General features: G+C 48.8%; 1 protein-coding gene across 1 annotated transcript in view; it reads left to right on the top strand.

Annotated features, from left to right (window-relative positions):
- The first annotated feature begins 4,007 nt into the window (after positions 1 to 4,007).
- RAB20 (RAB20, member RAS oncogene family) overlaps positions 4,008 to 20,699 on the top strand; it is a 33,592-nt gene continuing 16,900 nt past the window's right edge. Inside the window, exon 1 of the mRNA XM_081214500.1 lies at positions 4,008 to 4,424. Coding sequence (XP_081070626.1) covers positions 4,253 to 4,424 — 172 coding nt within the window. The 5' untranslated portion in view covers positions 4,008 to 4,252. The remainder of the gene's footprint in view (positions 4,425 to 20,699) is intronic.

The following is a 20,699-nucleotide window of genomic DNA, read 5'->3' as shown; positions in this document are numbered from 1 at the left end:
TACATACTCGGTGACTAATAAATAGTAGTCACTATTTTATGTGGGACAAATAGGAGATTTCCATAATATTTATAAATATCTCAATAGATATGTTTCAAAATAATTAATGAGTGATGCTCACTTCTAAGACATCTATTTTATTTATTTTTAAATTTTTATTTTTATTTATTTAATTAATTTATTACTTTTGGCTGTATTGGGTCTTCGTTGCTGCACGCAGGTTTTCTCTAGCTGTGGCGAGCGGGGGCTACTCTTCGTTGTAATGTGCGGGCTTCTCACTGCAGTGGCTTCTCTTGTGGAGCACGGGCTCTAGGCGCATGGGCTTCAGTAGTTGTGGCACGCAGGCTTCAGTAGCTGTGGCTCACGGGCTCTAGAGTGCAGCCTCAGTAGTTGCGGTGCACGGGCTTAGCTGCTCCGCGGCACGTGGGATCTTTCAGGGCCAGGGCTCGAACCCGTGTCCCCTACATTGGCAGGCGGATTCTTAACCACGGCGCCACCAGGGAAGCCCTCTAAGACATTTAATGATGAATCCTAAAGTGCATCGGTATTATTCTAGAGCAGCAGTTCTAAACTGAAGGCAAGTTTGGCCCAGGGAACACTCGGCAATGCCTGGAGACATTGACTGGTTGTCACAATGGGGGACATGATGGTGTCACTCCTCCTGTCTAGTAGGTAGAGGCCAAGGGGCAATGCTGAACATCCATAGGACACTTGCCACAACTGAATTATCAGGTCCAACACGTCAGTGTGCTGAGGTCAGGAAGCCTTGCTCTAGTGATGGACGGCTGCTCCTCTAGACCTGAGCAAGATGTATGTGGTACCCACCTGTCCAGATGCTAGCTCCTGGCTCCTCTCTCTTTCCCTCCCTCCCTCTCCTCCTTCTTTTCCCTCTCCCTTCCCACCCCCTCCTACCCTTTGTATTCCACGTCTAATCCACACCAAATACTGTACGTTCCACCTGCAAAATACATCCAGAATGTAAGCAATGCTGATCATTCCTCTGCCACCACGCTGATCCCAGCCACCATTGTCTCTCCCTCATGTCCCTGCACCTGCCATGGCCACCTCAACACAGCAGGAAGGTGTTAGGACACATCATGTCTCTTCTCTGCTCAGAGGCCTCGGGCACCCTTCCACCTGGTTCAGAGTACAAGCCACAGCCCTCATCATGACCACAGGTCCTAATGACCTTCTCTGGCCACTCGCCCCCCTTCCTCATGGGCCTGGTGTCCAGCTCACCTGCTCTGTTTCCTGCTCTGTACTCCCATGGAGCCCACCTCAGGGCCTTTGCACTCACTGCTCTCTGTACCTGAACCCTTCCTTTTCCAGATAACTGCATGTTTAACTCCTAACCTCATTCTAATGCTCCAGAAACTTCATCTTTGCAGACATCCTGTTCAAAACTGAACCCCTGTATCCATCCCCAGGCCTCTATCCACCTTCCCTGCTCAGTTTTTCTCCATCAAACATTTAATAACTGTCTAGGACACTATATATTTTGCTTGTTTATTTTGTTGGCTGTCTTTCTTACTGCTCTAGCCCTAGGTCAGGGCTTAGAGCTTAGCTTCTCAACTCCTATCTGCTGAACAAAGACATGTACATAGCCAGGGTTTGTTTGTTTGTTTAAGAGGAAAGTACTTTAAAAGATAGAATTGTTCCACAACAAAGTACCTATAAACTTCCAAGCCACTTTGCAAAATCCAACAGAAGCAACCACATTTGCTTATTTCCTTTATTGTAACTGTAGACAGTCCCAGAATTGTTCAGTTTGCATCTATTTAAAAAGGAACTACAGAGACTTCCCTGGTGGTGCAGTGGTTAAGAATCTGCCCAATTCAGGGGGCATGGGTTCGAGCCCTGGTCCGGGAAAATCCCGTATACTGTGGAGTAACTAAGCCCGCGTGGCACAACTACTGAGCCCACGAGCCACAACTGCTGAAGCCCATGTGCCTTGGAGCCCGTGTCCCGCAACATGAGAAGCCACTGCAATGAGAAGCCTGCGCACCGCACCGCAACGAAGAGTAGGCCCTGCTTGCCACAGCTAGAGATATGAAGCAGTGAAGACCCAAAGCAACCAAAAATAAATAAATAAATAAATAAATATTTTTAAAAAGGAACTACATAATTTTCTTGGCCTTGGGCACCTTTCATCTAAGCAGTCAGTAAAAGGATTACGCTGTTAGGTCAGTGGTTTAAATGCAGGCAGAAAAAAACACTGCACTCGGGATGAGAATGGCTAGTTTAAACAGACTTTTAACCTTTTAACTTCTTCCTCAGTCCTGCTTCTTGAAAAGGAATCAGTCTTCAAGGCATTTTTTAGGAGTGGTTGAAATATGATATGGAGACATTCTCCTGGTTAAATTTAGTATTTCAAAGTGCTGGACAATTAAAAAAAATTTTTTTTAAAACAAACTTGCTGAGTGAATTCTGTCATGTGCCAGGCAGCGGCCTAGGTGCTGGGATCAGCACTGCCTCTCAAATCCTGCTCAGAAAACATCAGTGTTTCAAGTGGGGACAGCTTTCAGCAAACCAACACGTTTATTCAAACACACACTGATCCGAGCGGGGACTGCGTTCCAGTTCTAGGCACTTGGGAGACACCAGAGAAAAGGAACAAAAAGCCCCGCCCTCGTGGGCTTACATCCACAGGTTTACTGAATGAGGGAGCCGCCCAGAAAGGTCTAGTGAGCTGGGGGATACAGAATTAGCTTAAAAGACGCTCCCTCTCCCTAGGGAAATTTAAACCACCAGAGGAGCGAGGTGTGGAGCAGGGCTGGTGGTGACGTTTGCCCGAAATCCCTTCTGGCCTCACCAGGATGGTGAATTCATCCACTGCGTCCTGACTCAAAGCTTTCTTGAGCAACTATTATGTGCTGGAGACTCTTCACCAGGCCGAGTGAGGAGCAAAACAGAAACAGTCCCTTCCTCACGCAGCTTACTTTCCAGAGAGGGATACTGCACGGAGAATAAGCAGCGCAACTCTATTACAGAGTGGTGAGAAAATAAAGCAGGGTAAGGACTTGGAGGGAAAGCGGGTGGGAGAGGTCCTGTAAAAAGGTTGGGAGCGGGTGGGCAGAGCTCCGATTTGCGGGGCAGGAAACACGGAGCAAGGCAGGAGTTGCGCAAGGCCGGTCCTCCCCGGCTGAGACGCCCTCACCCCACCCGCGCGCGTCTGAGTCTCAGCGCTCCGCCCCCGACTTCTGCAGGGAACCCGAGGACTCGGCGCGGCCTCGGCAAACAGCGCCCCCCGGTGTTCACACTAGAGCATCACCATTGTCTCAAATAAGTACCGAGTCCCACAGGCCGAGTGTGTTAGAAGCATTTCGAGGTTCACTCCATGAAAGAAGATGGAAAGATTTCGTTAGTCGTCATCGCAACTGCCAAAGTCAAATTCTCACTCCAAAGTTTTAAGTGGCGTTGGCTGTCCACTTCTCAAATAGAAAACAGCATAATCGTCTTCTTGCCAAAGTGAACCAAACCAAACAAAAACGACACTAGCAAGCGCCCCTCCGTCCTAATCACTAACAGTCGGAGGACGGGTCCTCGCAGACGCTCACTCCAGAAAAACTCCGTGCGCCCGGCCCCGGGGCCACACTTGAAACCACGGAAGAGGAGAGCCTGGGGGGGGCGGGCTAGAGCGTAACCCCCGCGGGGCTCTGAGGTCAGCAGGCCCGGGCCGTGTCCCTGCGCTGCGCCCACCCCGGACCCTCCTCCTGGGACGCCGCTCTCCACCCGCCAGCCGCCCCGACCTGGTGCCCGACCTGGCGCACCCACCTGTCCGAGTCTTCCAATCGCTTCGCGTCGGAAAGCACCGCCCGCCCCGGGGAAAGGTCGCGGGTGCGCCCAGGAGCCAGGTCCATGGGTGCGGGCGGGGTCCAGGTGCGGCGCGCGGCGCGGGCGGGACGTGTGGGGGCGGGGCCCGAGGCGAGGCCCGGGGCGCCGGGAGCCTGGGGGCGGGGCCGGGGGCGGGGCCGGGGCGCCTTGGACCTGGTGCCGACCGCCGCGGTCTGGACGCCCGAGGTGGCCGTCGGGCTGGGTCCCAGGCTCCAGCCCATCGCGGAGACGCGCTTCCTCTTCCGCATTCCCAGGCGTCCGGAGGAGAGGGTGCCCGCAAGTTCGGGGTCCCCGCGAGTCCGAGTCTCCGCGAGTCCCGGGTCTGAGCAGCCTCGGGGCGTCCGGCTGCTCCAGCCGCACCCTGGTCGCACGGGCCAGAAGGGCGCGGGAAAAAGGGAGGGGTGCCTCCTGCCAGAAGATGAGGAAGCCCGACGGGAAGATCGTACTTTTGGGGGACATGAACGTGGGCAAGACGTCGCTGCTGCAGAGGTACATGGAGCGGCGCTTCCCGGACACGGTCAGCACGGTGGGCGGCGCCTTCTACCTGAAGCAGTGGCGCTCCTTCAACATCTCCATCTGGGACACTGCAGGTGAGGGGTGAGGGGCTTCCAGCTGGAGAGAAGCGTCCCCCAGGGCAGGGGTCCCTCAGGGTCGGGGTCTCCCAGGGCAGGGTCCCCCAGGGCAGGCGTGTCCTGCCCCACACAGGATCCGGCCCTTGCTCCGCAGGTGTCTGCATCTCCGGGATCAGGCCCCTAGTCACAGTGTGGGACCACCCTTGGCCCCTCTTACTGGACTCCTTTGCTGGGTGGGAAACCGTTCATACACTAGGTGCATCTTAGCGACAATCCAGGAGAACACCCTGGGCTCCAGGGAGTGCTGGTGACTTGTGTGCCAGAGCACCCAGCCCAGCCAGCTAGCTAGTGGCAACCAGAGGCATTGAAGTGCTCCCACCGACAGGATCTCAGCTGCTATCCACAACAGCCTTGCTGAGGGCTGAGCAGAGCTAGTGTAAATTACCTGTTCTCACAAAAGAGAAAACAGAGGCTCTGAACTCCCTGAGGTTTAGGCAGGAAAGTAGGAAGCAGACCTCAGGTCTCCTCCCTCAGTGCCAGGCATGTCTGCATTTTCCACTTATCAGCCGCGTGATCTAGGCTCATGTGTGTTATGGGGTTTTGAAGTGATTGTCTGTAGAAGCATTTTTAAGATAGGTAATAATTATTTTTAGTGCGTGTAGTATATTTGTGTTTTTTCAAAAGTACAGTATATCAGAGGATCTTGATTCAAGCTTTCAGTTTGTTAACTCAATAATTACACTGACGTTAGCGTGTTACAATAGAATATATTTCCTTCCCCACGAAAAAGAATAAGGTACCACAAGTAAATAAACTGTAAATAGCATGGCCCGTTTGCAGTGAACATGACTTTTTGAAAGCCTGAAACTTTAAGGTCTGACTTTTTAAATGTCTGCACTTAAGTTTTTTATTTGTTTTGTTTTGTTTTAGTTTTGCTCGTGCCATGCGGCTTGCAGGATCTTAGTTCCCTGACCAGGGATTGAACCCGGGCCCATGGTAGTGAAAGCACGGAGTCCTAACCGCTGGACCACCAGGGAATTCCCTAAATGTCTGCACTTTAAAAAATGATATGTATACTGGAAGGTCTGGTCCAGAATTTTAAAATTGCCAACTTGGGTGCCCCAGTCAGCTGAATAAACAGGATTATAACTCACCTTGTTTTTAAAACTGAATTAATGAAGGCCGCTCTCGGATGTTTACCCCTCCTCTCTCCCTCCTGCTTTCTCTGCTGCTGTCTTTTTTGTTGTTATGGCTGTTAACATCTTGACTAATTTATTTGAAAACATGCTGTGAAAACAGCGTCTCCCAGGTACAAGTGTACCTTCCCTGCTCTGTTCTCCAACTCCAGGCTTCAGAGTGAGTGAAGTTCCTCTAAGATCCTTTACCTAAGCTGACTCTCCAGCACTAAGCATTTGGTAGCGATGGAACGAGGGCTGTGGAAATCAGACCACGTTAACACGACGCGTCTGCCTGTTTGGTACAAGGCTGGTCCTGAGGCTCCTTTGGTTGACTGGCTGGACCTCACTGCTGTCCTTGGTTTATAAGAGGGTAATGCGGGGTTGGAGCTGGGAGACCCAAACCCAGAGCCCTGTGGTGGCTGATGTTAGAAGCTGACCTTTACCACGTGGCGTGGTGTTTCTGGAACAGGAGCTGACCGTTGGTGTCAGAGCAGGCGTCTTGGCATCCAAGGTATGAAGGAGCAGTGTAATTCGATCAACCACTTTCTTCTTCGGTGCCAAGGACGTGGTGCAGCTGCATTCTTGACTGCCAGAGGATTTTGTAATAAGGCTGATGAGATGTCCTCGGTATCTTGTTGGGCTCCCGGGGGCAGCGACTCACTTCCTGGCTGCCCGGGTTTCCGCCTTCTTCCCAGAACCCTGAGTGTGGGCACTGGGGGCCCCAGGCCCCTTCTCACATTGCTCACCTCCTGTGTACACACATTCAGGGTGACCGAGGCTCAGAGTCAACAGTGACACAGGCCACCTCTGTGCCTGGCTCCCCAAGGACGGTGGGGTTATGTGCAGCTTGGAGGGAAAAGGCAGGTATGAATCTTTGCCTCTTAGGTAATCCTTGTTGGAAATGCACAAGTTTAACTTTTAGGCGATTCTCTCTTTTTTCCTCCTTTTGCCGTGCCTTTAAACTTTCTTTATGTTCCACGTTGTCTTCTAAGTTGCGTTCGTTTTAATTTTTGTAACCAAGGCAGAAGGATGGGGACCAGCCAGAGGATGAACGGTTTTGATCGCCGCTCTTGGTCACATGGCATGGGTGGGGTGGGAGGGTGTTGAATAAGAAAAATGACAGCGAGGCGTCAGAGTTGCCGTTTGGCTCTTGGCATGTCCTTCCGGACAGCAGTGCTGCTGCCCGAAGCCTGCCGGCCAGAGCGTGGAGAGGAGATTTGCTGGGCTCTTGGGTAGTTCTCTTAGTCGGCTGGCACAGGACTGCTTCCAAGGGAGTGTGACAGTAAATGGGGCTGGGGCTGGTTCCACCAAGTTTCTCGAATTCTGCCCGGCTCTGCGCGTTGCCCAATTCCAAAGCCACTTCTACATTCGTTTCAGCAGCATCCCACTCCCAGTATCAGTTTTGGTTTCCTACTGCTGTTGTAACCAATGACCACAAACTTAGTGGCTCCAAGAGAGATGAGATTCAGAGCACTTGGTTTAAGATCTTTCCCTTGAATAACTTTAGTGCAGCTCAGGGGAGGATGCTGCAGTTCCGGGTCGTGAAATCGTGGTTCCCGGGGGAGGGGAATGTAATTGCTCATGCCGTGAAGTTAGCTAAGGGGTCTGTGCAGGACCGAGAGCCTCCATCCTGTGAACGGCTGTGCTGTCCTGGGGGAGCATCTGTGGGGCGTGGGGTGGTGCATGAGTGAAGATGCCAGCTGACATGGACTGTCCATCTGAGGACCACGAGCCCTGGTCATCCTCCTTCTGCTCTGCGTGGAAGCCGCAGCCCCCGGCCCCGCTTCTAGGCAGCTGCTCCTGGATGCGGGGGATGGTGGGGATGCTGTGTCAGAAGTGGGGTTCGTTCAGGTTGGAAGAGGCGGCAGCGTTGTGGACCCGCCTGGAGAAGAGCCGTCTTTGCCAGGGGCCGCAGAGTTGCCGATCCTGGACGCTTCGGACCGGCCTGCGAGGGCTGCGTGTGTAGCCTTGCGAGACTGGTGCAGAAGTGGGTGGACAGCCCATGCGACATGTGCACGGAGCCAGCGGTGGAGGACTCGGACTTTAGCTCTCTTAATTTATTAGTGCAGCTGCTGAGTGGGTTTTGCGGTCCTAATCCTGACAAGCAGGATTGGTGTGACACGGGGCATCTAGTGGATGACCTCCCCTTTCTGCAGATCTGGGGGCTGACCTGGGCCTCACCGTTGCCCTACGTAGTGTTACTGGCACCCCGCCCGCCCAGTGTTTTACAGCATCAGAGCTGAGTGGCTGCAGCAGAGACCATAGAGCACAGAAAGACAAAAACATTCACCCTGGCCCTTTGCAGAAATAGTTTGCTGACTCCTGGTTTAGGTCACGTACAAAGGAAAGTACTTTTCTAAAAGTCTTTCTGTAGTTTTAGAAACTCCCCGAAGAGATTAGCATTTAGGGATTGAGGAGACCCCTGGTTCAGTTAAACTCGACATGCAGCTCTCAGATTTCTCCTGGGTGTCCACTCAGAGCTAGACTGGGGGAGGGTGGGGCTTGGATTTAAGATTAGCCTGGGCTCCTACTGAAAAACTGTTCTTGGAAATAAATCTTAGATTAGGTTTGGGATCTGGAAGCTAAGCCTGCAAAGCCTGTGTTGTAGGTGGTCCATGTCTTTGTGGGTGGTCCACGTCTTTGTAGGTGGTCCACGTCTTTGTGGGTAGTCCATGTCTTGGTAGGTGGGTCAGTATCTTTGTGGGTGGTCCACATTTTTGTGGGTGGTCCATGTCTTGGTAGATGGGTCAGTGTCTCTGTGGGTGGTCCACATCTTTGTGGGTGGTCCATGTCTTGGTAGATGGGTCTGTCTCTATGGGTGGTCCACATCTTTGTAGGTGGTCCATATCTTGGTAGGTGGTCCATGTCTTTGTGGGTGGTCCACATCTTTGTAGGTGGTCCACGTCTTTGTGGGTAGTCCATGTCTTGGTAGGTGGGTCAGTATCTTTGTGGGTGGTCCACATCTTTGTGGGTGGTCCATGTCTTGGTAGATGGGTCTGTCTCTATGGGTGGTCCACATCTTTGTAGGTGGTCCATGTCTTGGTAGGTGGGTCAGTGTCTCTGTGGGTGGTCCACATCTTTGTGGGTGGTCCATGTCTTGGTAGATGGGTCAATGTCTCTATGGGTGGTCCACATCTTTGTTGGTGGTCCACATCTTTGTGAGTGGTCCATGTCTTGGTAGATGGGTCAGTGTCTCTGTGGGTGATCCACATCTTTGTAGGTGGTCCACATCTTTGTGGGTAGTCCATGTCTTGAGAGGTTGGTCAGTATCTTTGTGGGTAGTCTACATCTATGTGTGTGGTCCACATCTTTGTGGGTGGTCCATGTCTTGGTAGGTGGGTCAGTGTCTCTGTGGGTGGTCCACATCTTTGTGAGTGGTCCACATCTTTGTGGGTGGTCCACATCTTTGTGGGTGGTCCATGTCTTTGTGGGAGGCCCACCTCTTTGTGGGTGGGTCACATGTTTAGCACTACTGAAGATTTTGAATGGGCGCCCTCTGGGGTCAAGGCGTCGTTTGTAGAATTCCTTTGCTTTCTTGAGCAAAAACAGTGACATGAATATGAATGTGGGTATTAGGGTAGGTGGAAGAAAATCTACTGTCTGGGCTCAGCAGGGTGGACAGAGAGCCATTGTACTGAGAGTTCTCAGAGGCCAAAGGCTGCCAGGGCACAGCTGCACGTGCTGGGAGGTCTGCCTGGAGTCTCCCTGGAGGAGGTGCTGGGAATTCTGGGGGTGGGTGGGGGTAGGTATTTAAGGCTCACTAGTGTGGTGTGATTCAGGAGACTTTAACTAATTGAGGTCCACCACACTTGTGAACTAATACCTGGATCATGTTAATTCCATATGCTTTGTTGTCTTTAAGTTCGCAGGAGAAATAGAAACTTTATGATTCCTAACTGAACCCCTCTCACTTCGCTAAGACTTCACAGAACTTCCCTCTTTGTGAAAAAGAAATTTTACATACATGTACACATGTGTACATACATGAGTTTAAAGAGTTTTTATTCTTAGAATGAGGGCTTCGTCACTGTGATGACAGACTCTCACGGCCCCTTTCCTCTTGTCCTCCTGTTATGGAGTCAGGTGCCTCAGGGCTGAGCCAAAGGTGCTATTTGGAATTTGTCACACGTGCCCTGTCCTCCTCTGTTTTCATCTTTGCTTGTGGCATCTCTCTCTCTGGGATGTCCCCTCTCCTGGCGATCCCCAACTTGAATTTTGTCCCATCCTCCAATGTCACATACTTTGTGAAGCAGTCATGGTAGGGCCAGATTTCTGCTTGCTCCAGACTGTACTACGACATGACCTGGTGTGCCTTACTGTGTTCTGCCTTTTATCTGTTTTGTTACCCGTTTGTCTTTCCTCTGACTTACAAGCTCTTGGAGGGAAGTTTGGGTTGTATTCATTTTTATGTTCTCTACAGACTAGCATTTTACTCTGCAGTATTTTCTTTTTAAGCTAAGTTTTGCTGGATGAAATCGTTGAAAGCAATGGGAACAATTTGGAGCGGCTGAAGTTTGCAGTTTTATTGTCTTAATGATGTATTGACTCTGAATGATAAAATCAGTGTAAAAATGTCATTGTCATGGGCCCTGTAATGCAGCCAAAAATAGGCCAGTGTATGCCTGGTGAGGAAATACTGGTTCCTGATGTTAATTATATGTGCCCTTGAAACAACTCTTTAGAGACTCTTACCTCTTTTGACTTTGGTACAAGTCTATTTAGAGATGAAGAATAACACACTGGGACTCCTGCTTCTGGGAAGCTGGAGCAGAAGGACTTTCCCCTCCTCTTCCCACTAATTACAGCTAAAAACTTTGGGGTATTATATATAAAACAAACATAAGAAGACTCTGAAAGATGGAGAGAAGAGGGCAGACTGCCCAGGGACCTTGGGATCTAAAGAGTGACCCAGCGGTGAGCTCCCTGGGTTTTCTTTTTGCCTCATGTATCCCAGACTTGGAGCTCAAGAAGCCAGAAATTTAGAAATGCCAAAGGCTACAGACAAAACAAGACAAAAAAGGCTACTCTCTTACCAGAGGACCAGGAAAGAGGTACACAGTAAGACAGAAACCTTTTAGACACTAACTGCTATACTCTAGCCAACACCCAGGAAAAGCTGGACCCACACCCACCCAGAAGGCCTTGCAGGAACCAGGGCTTCCCCCCTGCCTGGTGATAATGAGGCACCCCAACTCCCCCACTAGGGGGTGTTGGAGAAGGCCTGCTAGGGAGGTGGGCTCTCATGTCTGGCATGAGACAAGCCCTCCTTCCGCCCCACTTCATGGTGCCACGGGACACTATGTGGGAAACTTGAACGTTTGCCAGAACCTGGCCCCTCAGCTCATGCCGAGTTGATGTCAGAGGGAACCAGCTAAAATGCAAGGTTTAAGTAAGACCCAGAGTCTCATAACCCCGTATGAAAATGTCCAGGTTTCAACCAGAAATCACTCATTACACGAGAACCAGGAAGATCTCAAACTGAATCCAAAAAGACAATGAATAGATGCCAGCCCCAAGATGGCAGAGATGGCAGAGTTATCCGACCAAGGCTTCAAAGCCGCCATCGCAAGAATGCTTCAGTGAGCAATTATGGTCACACTAAACAAATGAGAAAAGATAGAGAGGCTCAGAAAACTAGATCAAAAGAAGACCTCATGGAAATTTCTGAGCTGAAAAAATACAACCAAAATAAAAGACTTGGTGGATGGACTCAGTGAGGGAATGGAGGAGAGAGAGGAAGGAAACCAGGAACTGGAAGATAGAACCATCAGTTCACCCGATCTGAAATACGGAGAGAAAATAGAATGAAAATGAACAGAGCCGCAGGGACCTGTGGATAAAAGATCTAACACTGTGTCATTGGGGTCTTGGAAGGAGAGGAGAGAGGGTGGGGCTGAAAAGGAATAGCAGAAATAATGCCTAAAAACTTTCCAAATCTGGCAACCTACATAAACCTGAAGATTCCAGAAGCGGAGAGAATCACAAACGGGATAAACCCAAAGAAACCCAAACTCCAAAAACTAAAGACAAGGAAAACATCTTGAAAGCAGTCAAAGGAGGAAAAAAGATTATAATGACAGCAGGTAACTCATCAGAAACCATGGCGGCCAGAAGGAAGTGGCACAGTACTTTCCAAGTGCTGAAAACAAAGATGAAGACTACTGATTTATTTTAAAAAATTTTTATAGAAGTATAGTTGATTTACAATGTTGTGTTAAATTCTTCTGTATAGCAAAGTGACTCAGTTACACACACACATATATATTTCATATTCTTTTCCATTATGCTTTGTCACAGAATACTGAATATAGTTCCATATAGTGCTATAGGGACCTTGTTGCTTATCCATCCTATTTATAACAGTTTGCCTCTGCTAATCCCAAACTCCCAATCCTTCCCTCCCCACCCCTCCTCCTCCTTGGCAACCACAAGTCTGTTCTCTACGTCTGTGAGTCTGTTTCTGTTTTGTAGATATGTTGATTTGTATCATATTTTAGATTTCACATATAAGTGATATCATATGGTATTTGTCTTTCTCTTTCTGACTTACTTTGCTTAGTATGATAATCTCTAGATCCATCCATACTGCTGCAAATGGCATTATTTCATTCTTTATGATGGTTGAGTAGTATTCCATTGTATATATGTACCACATCTTCTTTATCCACTCATCTGTTGATGGACATTTAGGTTGTTTACATGTCTTGGCTATTGTGAATAGTGCTGCTATGAACATAGGGTGTGCATGTATGTTTTGAATTATAGTTATGTCTGTGTATAAGGACTATTGATTTATAATTCTTGTTCATCTTCAGTTCCAAAAAATGATTCTGGAAAGACATGCTTCTGTCATATATGCCACAACCTTGACTCAGGACTTTTCACCTGTTCAGTTCTTTAAATGACAGTATAATGCTATTTAACGTGCAATTTCATGTTTAATGTGCTATCTAGGTAAACCTTGGAGTTTTTCTTCCCACATGAATTTTAAAAGCTTTTGGCTTTGTAGCTTAAAAATTCACAAGTTTTGCCTATATAATAGTTTTTGGGTGTTGGTAGATTATCTTGGTTTGTTTTAAGTAAGGTTTATTGAATGTTTGCACATAAGCAGTAAAATTCACCCTAATTTTTTAGTTATAGGAGTTTTGACAAACACAAACAGTTGTGTAACACAAGCACAACCAAAGTACAAACTATTTCCATCATTTAAAACAAATCCCTGGTCTCTCTGAGTCACCTCCTCTACTTACCCCAGCCCCTGGTAACATTGATCTGCTTTCTGTCCCTATAGTTGTCTTTTCTTTTCTTTTTTAAATATTTATTTATTTATTATTTATTTTATTTATTTTGGCTGTTCCGGGTCTTAGTTGCAGCATTTGGGCTTCTTAGTTGCAGCATGCATGTGGGATCCTGTTTCCTGACCAGGGATCGAACCCAGGCCCCCTGCACTGGGAGCACCGAGTCTTACCCGCTGGACCACCAGGGAAATCCCTGTAGTTGTCTTTTCTAGGATCATACAGGATGGAGCATCTTGAGTCTGACTTCTTTTGCTTAATGCATTTGAGATCCGTGTGTGTTGTTCAGTCCTGTTAATTGTTGATTAATGTTCCACTGTATGGATGTACCATCGCCAGTTATCCATCCACCAGTTGGAGGATATTTGCATTTTTTCAGTTTTGGGTGATTATGAATAAAGTCAGTATAAGCATTCACATAGAGGTTTTTGTATGAACATAAATTTTCACCTCTTGGGTAAACCACCTAGGAGTAGGATGTTTGGGTTTTATAGTCAGTGTATGTTGAGCATCAAGCTGACCCAACACCATTGGTTAAAAAGCCAGTTTTTGTTTTAGCTTACATTTGTTGACATACTTACATTTGCATGTACAGACTTGGGAGATAGTCTGTGTAGTGAACTAGTTGGTTAGCTCTTAAACACTTATGAAGACAACGGTCTGTTTCTTGTTTTCCTTAGCTGATTTTATGCACACACATGTGGATAATTCGGCAATGAAAATTTCATTGATTTCTCTGCCAGTGTCACAGAAGTGTTGCTGGAAAGGCAGGGCACATGGAGAGAGGCACTGGGAAGAAAAGACCCAGATTATCAGCTTTTAGCCTTGGCCATAAAACAGACAAATTTAATGGCTCACTCTGTCTCATCAGCAGAGTCCTTTGGAAAGAAGCTCACGCGTGACGCCTGGTGACAGCTGCCTCGGCCACTTACCCCCTTGTTTTCACCCAGGCTTCAAAACCAGCTCTTCTCTGAGATCTGCCTTCCTGCTCAGCCCAAGCGAACCCAACCCCACACTAGTATTTCTATTCCAAGAGAAGGCCAAGCTGAGCGTGTATCTCCTGCAAAGCGTTTCATAAACACTGGTTGATCTGTTCTTTGGACCAGGAGGAAGTGGGTGTGAACTGGTGGTTTCCCTCATGCTGGCCTGGCCTCTGTGGGCTGGTCTCAGGTCTCTGAAATAGCTTAGCTGCCCACTGCTCAGTTTCCCATTCTTTTGGCTCAAATAACCTTGGACCTATGAACAAAGTGGAGCTTAGCTTTGACGTCTCTGGGTTTGCTTGCAGCAAAAATGAGACCAGTCGGACCATTGTAGGAGCATCCTTCAACTCTGGAGATTCTTCATTTCCGAGCACAGCTGGTGTCAGTAAATTTGGCGTATCCATTGCAGGTACCCACGTCGCAGGGGCACACCGAGTCTGGTGTAATCCTGTAAAACTAGAACAGGATTTAAAGATCCCTCTTTTCAGCCTCTTCCTCTTTCAGATGAAGAGACAAGTCACAGGAAGTTACTTGTCCAACGTCCGAGGACCAGTTGGTGCAGAAAAGGGGCTGGAGCTAGGGACCTGTGACTCCTTCACCAAAGTCTTTACACTGTTTACACCTTATTTCATGCCGCCTTTCCCTCTATCATGGACGCTTATTTTAATTTTAGGGGCCCCTGTGCTTTAAAATCCTCCCCTGCTACAGTCTTCTCAGAAATCAGGGTGGTGTCCTAAGGAAAGCTGGCTTGCAGAGTGTTTTCTGAGGGCGTCCAGGTTGCTGACTCACGGCCCCTTCCTTCCTGGGGCTCCTGCCTGTGTGGATAGCAGGGGTTACCTTGGCTTCAGCGGTGCCAGACACCATGCTGAGGGCTTTGGGGGCCTTGTCTCTTGTTTCCTACAACTACTATGTGGGGTTGGTATTTTTATCACCTCCCTTTTGCAAGCCAGGAAGCTAAGGCCCAGGTCATGCTGGATGCTGGGAAGCCCGGATTTGAGGTTGGCTTCTCGTCGCATGTAGTGGGTTCCTTTCCACTCTTCCCACCACTGCGTGGGCGCCCAGGCACGTAACTTCAGGGCCCTACACGCTGCCCTGGAACGCCATCCACGGAGACCAGGGTGAGATGCAGACTGGCTCCCTCAGACCTGGGTAGCACCCAGACAGCAGAACAGGTGAAACAGCACAGCGGGCACTGACAAGAAGAGCATGAGGCCTACTACCCTCGCCCCCCGTGCCCTCGTGAGCACGGGCTGGGCCCGTGACGGAATGGTGGAGATTATTACATGGCCACTGACTGGGGTTTACATTTACAACTCTTGATTTCAGTGGCCTATGGTAGAAGTTTTGATTTCCGGCTTCTCTATGATTTCTCATCTGCTTTTTGAAAGAGGGTGCGGGGCTGGGACCTCGCTTTTTTCCTGGGTTCATGATATTTATTTGGTTCCCCATTGTTGAAGGGCCACTTGTATTTCCACAGATGCCTGAACTCAGGCATCAGAAGCATTTCTGGGGGCTTCCCTGGTGGCACAGTTGGTTAAGAATCCACCTGCCTGCCGATGCAGGGGACACGGGTTCGAGCCCTGGTCCGGGAAGATCCCACATGCCGTGGAGCAACTAAGCCCGTGCGCCACAACTACTGAGCCCACGCATCACAACTACTGAAGCCTGCACACCTAAAGCCCGTGCTCCACAGCAAGAGAAGCCATTGCAATGAGAAGCCCGCGCACCGCAATGAAGAGTAGCCCCCGCTCGCCGCAGCTAGAGAAAGCCTGCGCGCAGCAACGAAGACCTAACGCAGCCAAAACTAATAAATTAAAAAAAAATAAAAAAGCCCTTCTATCTTGGAGAACAGGCCTGGCGGAGGAAAGTGGCCCCAGGCCTGTGGTGTGTAGGTGCCTCCGCTGTGTCTGGGGCCAGGCCACTCATGGGGTGGACTGAGAGCCCTCGGTTTTGCCATTGTTGGTTGGGAAGAGAATGTTTTGTTTTTTCTGGTGGAGTAACAAAAGACCTTTTCTGTCTCAGATGCTCCCGTGTTTATCTGTAAAGCTAGTGCTTCAGGAGGGCGTGTCTGTCAGGAGGGAGGGGTGAAGGCTGGGGGCTGCAGGCAGGGGCAGGGAGGGTGGCGAGCCTCCGGGGCCCAGGCCTCCCCGGTCCACCCCAGCCTGCCGTCCTGGGACATTTCTGCTGTCCCCGTGATTCAGCTGCAGTTGTGTTTGTCCTTCGGTAGGAGCTGTAGTGGCTGCTTGTCACCCGTGTTGTGAGAACTCAGGGGAGGCGTTGGAAGTTCTTGCCTGTTTCGGGGCTGCTTTCAGGAGCTTCCCCAGGAGCGGCTGTGTTGGGTGCGTCCGACAGACAGACGCTCCGAGAACTGTTCTCTTAGCCCCCTTTGTGGTCTTGTTCTGTCTCCTCGAACAAGCAGAGTAGATATATTACTGGGAACGTGCAAAACATGGGGAAGTGGCTGTAAGTTTGCGTTTTCCTTTATTTCTGAAAATTAGAGAAGCACTTATTATTATTATTTTTTAAAGTAGTTCAGAACTGTTTTCTTTTTTTTAAAATAGATTTTATTTATTTATTTTTGGCTGTGTTGGGTCTTCGTTGTGGTGCGCGGGCTTCTCATTGCGGTGGCTTCTCTTGTTGTGGAGCACAGGCTCTAGGCGCGCGGGCTTCAGTAGTTGTGATGCGTGGTCTCAGGAGTTGTGGCTCACGGGCTCTGGAGCGCAGGCTCAGTAGTTGTGGTGCACGGGCTTAGTTGCTCCGCGGCATGTGGGATCTTCCCGGACCAAGGCTCGAACCCATGTCCCTTGCCTTGGCAGGTGGATTCGTAACTATGGCACCACCAGGGAAGCCCTAGAGGTGCGCTTATTATACATTGTGGTCAAATGATCAGTGAATGAATGTTAAATTGTTAGAATCTTATCAAAAATCCTCAGCCATGAAACTTTGCAAATAGGACATTTTCTTGAAAGAGTCCTGGCCTAAGTAGAATTAAATAAATAATGAAATATAGCTCTTGAAGGTCCTTTTATGTGATGCTAGTACCAGTACATCAAATAATACTCAAATATTAGAATTATGGTAGTATCTCTTATTCTGCCTTGAATTAAAAACCTTTAAAAAACATTTGTTGGCTCAAATAACACAAAGTTCAAAACACTAATTTGAAAAGATACATGAACCTCCATGTTCATTGCAGCTCTATTTATAATAGCAAAGACACGGAAGCAATCTAAATGTCCATCTACGGATGAATGGATAAAGTAGATGTGGTATAAATACACAATGGAATACCACTCCGCCATAAAAAATGAATGAAATTTTGCCATTTGCAGCAACATGGGTGGATTTGGAAGGTATTATGCTAAGTGAAATAAGTCAGACAGAGAAAGGCAAATACTGTATGATATCACTTATATGTGGAATGTAAAAGATACAACTAACTAGTGAATATAACAAAAAAGAAGCATACTTGGATAGAGAGAACAAACTAGAGGTTACCAGTGGGAAGAGGGAACGGGGAGGGGCAAGATAGAAGTGGGTGATTAAGAGGTACAGACGGTCATGTATAGAACAAGCTACAAGGATATACTGTACAGCACAGGGACTATAGCCAGTATTTTAAAATAACTATAAATGGAGTCTAATCTTTAAAAATTGTGAATCATTACATTGTACACCTATAACTTATATAACATTGTATATAAACTGTACTTCAATTAAAAAAATAAGATAACATAGCAAAAGGAAAAAAAAGAACACACTGCTCTAACTACAGTTGCCCAGCTCATGGGCTCCTGTTTATTTTTGTATCCTGCTGATCTATTTCCCTGTTTATTTTTGAAAGTTCTGAATTTTATTATTAACAGCTTTATAGGCATCAAGAGTTCTTGTAGTAGCTGAACATTTACACCTCACAGAAGAAGCTCTTTTTCTCCAGGTTACACCTGAAATGCTGACCTATATTTGAAAGTAAATGTTCAGATGGGGAGAAATAAATTGCATGGCACGTTGGTAATACTGTTGATGGAGGCTGATAAGCACACAGTCCTTCCACGATCCTGCACAAAATCAGCCATCGTCTCTACAACTTCCCCAAGACAAGCCTCCAGCACAGATTTTGACCAAATAATAGCTGCTGCTTGGTAGCACTGAATGCCAGGGCTGATCTCAACTCTGTGTGTATTTTAACTCCTGTAACCTTCACAGGGCACAGGAGGCAACCTGGCAGGGTTACACAAAGCCCCGAAGTGGCTGAGCTGGGATCTGAGCTGGGCGAAGTGCCCAAGGTTTATGCACTTGATCAGCAAGCCAGCCCTTCACGGAAGTGATGTCTGCCCGAGAAAGGGCGAGCCCAGGAGGGACGCTGTGTGCACGATGCACAGTCTCGTATGCACACACCCGACGAGGCAAGAATGGATCACGGTGCACTCTGCCTACTGCCCTTGAGCCGCAGAAACACTGAAGCACCTGAAGGTGGTGGGTCCCAAAGAGGTCCGCCTTGGGCTGGCTGTGTCGTAGCAACAAGATTAATGTACAAAATGCCCGTCCATGTAGACGTTGTCTGCGCTGTGTCTTCGTGTCGGAGATGACCTCACGTAGCTGGAGCAGCTAAGTCAAGGTACCCGCCCTTCCCCGAGCTCATGTGCCGTCCCTGAAGACCTGGACGGAGGGGTGCCCAGGATGCTCTGGCGGCCAGGTGGGCCTGCAGCTCGTTTGGTGGCAGTACTGGTTTCTGAGGAGCCTGAGTCCTGGAGAAGGAAGGATGCCTTCTGTGCCTTGGGGTCCGAGGGCTCGCCCTGCCCCGTTGGTGGCTGCGAGTCACTGTGTCCTCAGTATGAGCGGGGGTTTCTGCTCAGAAACAGAAGCCTGGCGTGTGACTTGTGTCCTTTGGAAAGCTGTTGTCTCATGGTGTTTCTCAAAATGACAATGTCACCTAAACAGATTCTGAGAAGCCACCTGAGCCTCGCACTGCATCTGGAATCGGCAGGTTTTTATTTTTAGTGCAATCCATTGGGGCACTTTTTCATGAACATATCATCCTTTTTGTCTTGAAGTGTACGTTACTTCGTCTTAAGATTGTAGTAAGAAGCCTTATTTACAGGGTTAATGATGAGGCTTAAACAAGACGGTAGGTGTGAACGGGCTTTGCATGGCCCCTAGACTCTCAGTAATAGGTGTTTTCTTTTTTCCTGGCACATAACAGGTGTCCTCAACTTTTGTAAAGGGGGATAAGGACTAAACAGCAGGACTCTTCCGGGGCCCGTCCCATGGATCTTCTGTGACTTGCTAAGACTGTTAGATTTATTGACAGTGTGATTTGGGTTGGACAGTGGATTTTCACGTATTTTGCAGTTTGCTTAGTTCCACTTCCCAGCTGAAGATTCAGTGACCCACTGTGTTTCTATGGAGTCCAACTGTCAAATAGGAACGTGGATCGCAGAGGTAAATGGGTAACATTGTTGCCAAAGTGGAGTACTGTCACCATTACCTGCGTAAAGCGGAAGAACGCTAGATATGAAAAGGCTTTTCCTCAGTACTAAAGGGCATAGTTTGCAGTCCCTCACGGGGCCCTTTCCTCACCTTGCTTTGCACTTCGCTTTGGGGGGGTGGGGATTTCATTTTCCCCCTTGGTTGACCCTCGTTTTCTGTGCTCCACCAGCTCTAAGGAGCCCTGGGTGGCACCTCGGTCACTGTCTCAGCCAAGTGGCCTCAGGGTCCCTTCCGGTGTCAGGTCTGACGTGTATGGAGTGAGCGCAGTTTGGACCCATCCACTCATCCCTTCTGTCCCCACTTTGAGCACCTCCCGAGAATCGGGCAGTTGGGGGAACAGCAGCAAACAAGGCAGCTGGCCTTTCGTCCTGGGGTTACGTCTGTTGAGAGGTTGGCATTGGACAACCAGCCTGTGTGATTAGTGCTGTGAAGGAAGGGTGTGGGTGACTGGAGGGCATGGTTAGGGGCTGGGATGGATCTGAGGGTGTGTGGTGGTCACTTTTCTTCGTGGAAAAAGCAGTTCGCCTCCATTTGCACAAGACTTGATCGTTCCTGTGCTGCCCTCTACGTGTCCCTGTTCTCCTCCGTGAACCCAGGGATCCTGCGTCTGTGCCCCGTGGACACCTGTGCCCTCTTGACGTCTTTGAGCTGCTTGTGACATCGGTCGGGCTCCCTCACTAAATGAGATCACCAGGATCTTTAACATGTATTTATTTTTTGCATCTGTGGGAGAGTCATGATTTTGCCCTTTCTTGAAAATCGTCTTTTAACACGTTTCAGGGTGGAATTGCTTAAAAAATGCTTGCCCAGATCTCATTCTTGTCCTAACAGAATTCGGAGGCCCTCCACCGCCGTTAAAACTCATCATCTGGCATTTCCTTACCCAGGTATTCCTGCCGCTGTCGGGGTTATGAGCTGCTTACGTCCTGTGGGTCCTTGAGCAGTGGTGTGGCTGCTCTGGGGCTCTGCTTCAAGATCCGTACAGTTGTGCCACTAATGGTGGGGAGGACGAGGTGCATTAGGTGTGCATGTGCGTGTGTGCATGTGTTGTGCATGTGTGTATGTGTGTGTTATACGTGTGTGTGCATGTAGGTATACATGTGCTTGTGTGCATGTGTGTACTGTAGGTATATGTGTGTGTGCACGTAGGTATACATATGCGTGTGTGCATGTGTTGTATATGTGCATGTGCGTGCATGTAGGTATACATGTGCGCGTGTGTGTTGTACATGTCTGTGCGTGCATGTGTGTGCACGTAGGTATACGTATGCATGTGTGTGTCTGCATGTGTTGTACATGTGCATGCGGGTGCATGTAGGTATACACATGCACGTGTGCATGTGTGTATGT

The sequence above is a fragment of the Mesoplodon bidens genome (assembly GCF_964165515.1).
Source record: "Mesoplodon bidens genome assembly, chromosome: 17".
In the NCBI taxonomy this organism is placed as follows: Eukaryota; Metazoa; Chordata; class Mammalia; order Artiodactyla; family Ziphiidae; genus Mesoplodon; species Mesoplodon bidens.
This window is presented reverse-complemented; position numbering and strand designations above follow the sequence as displayed.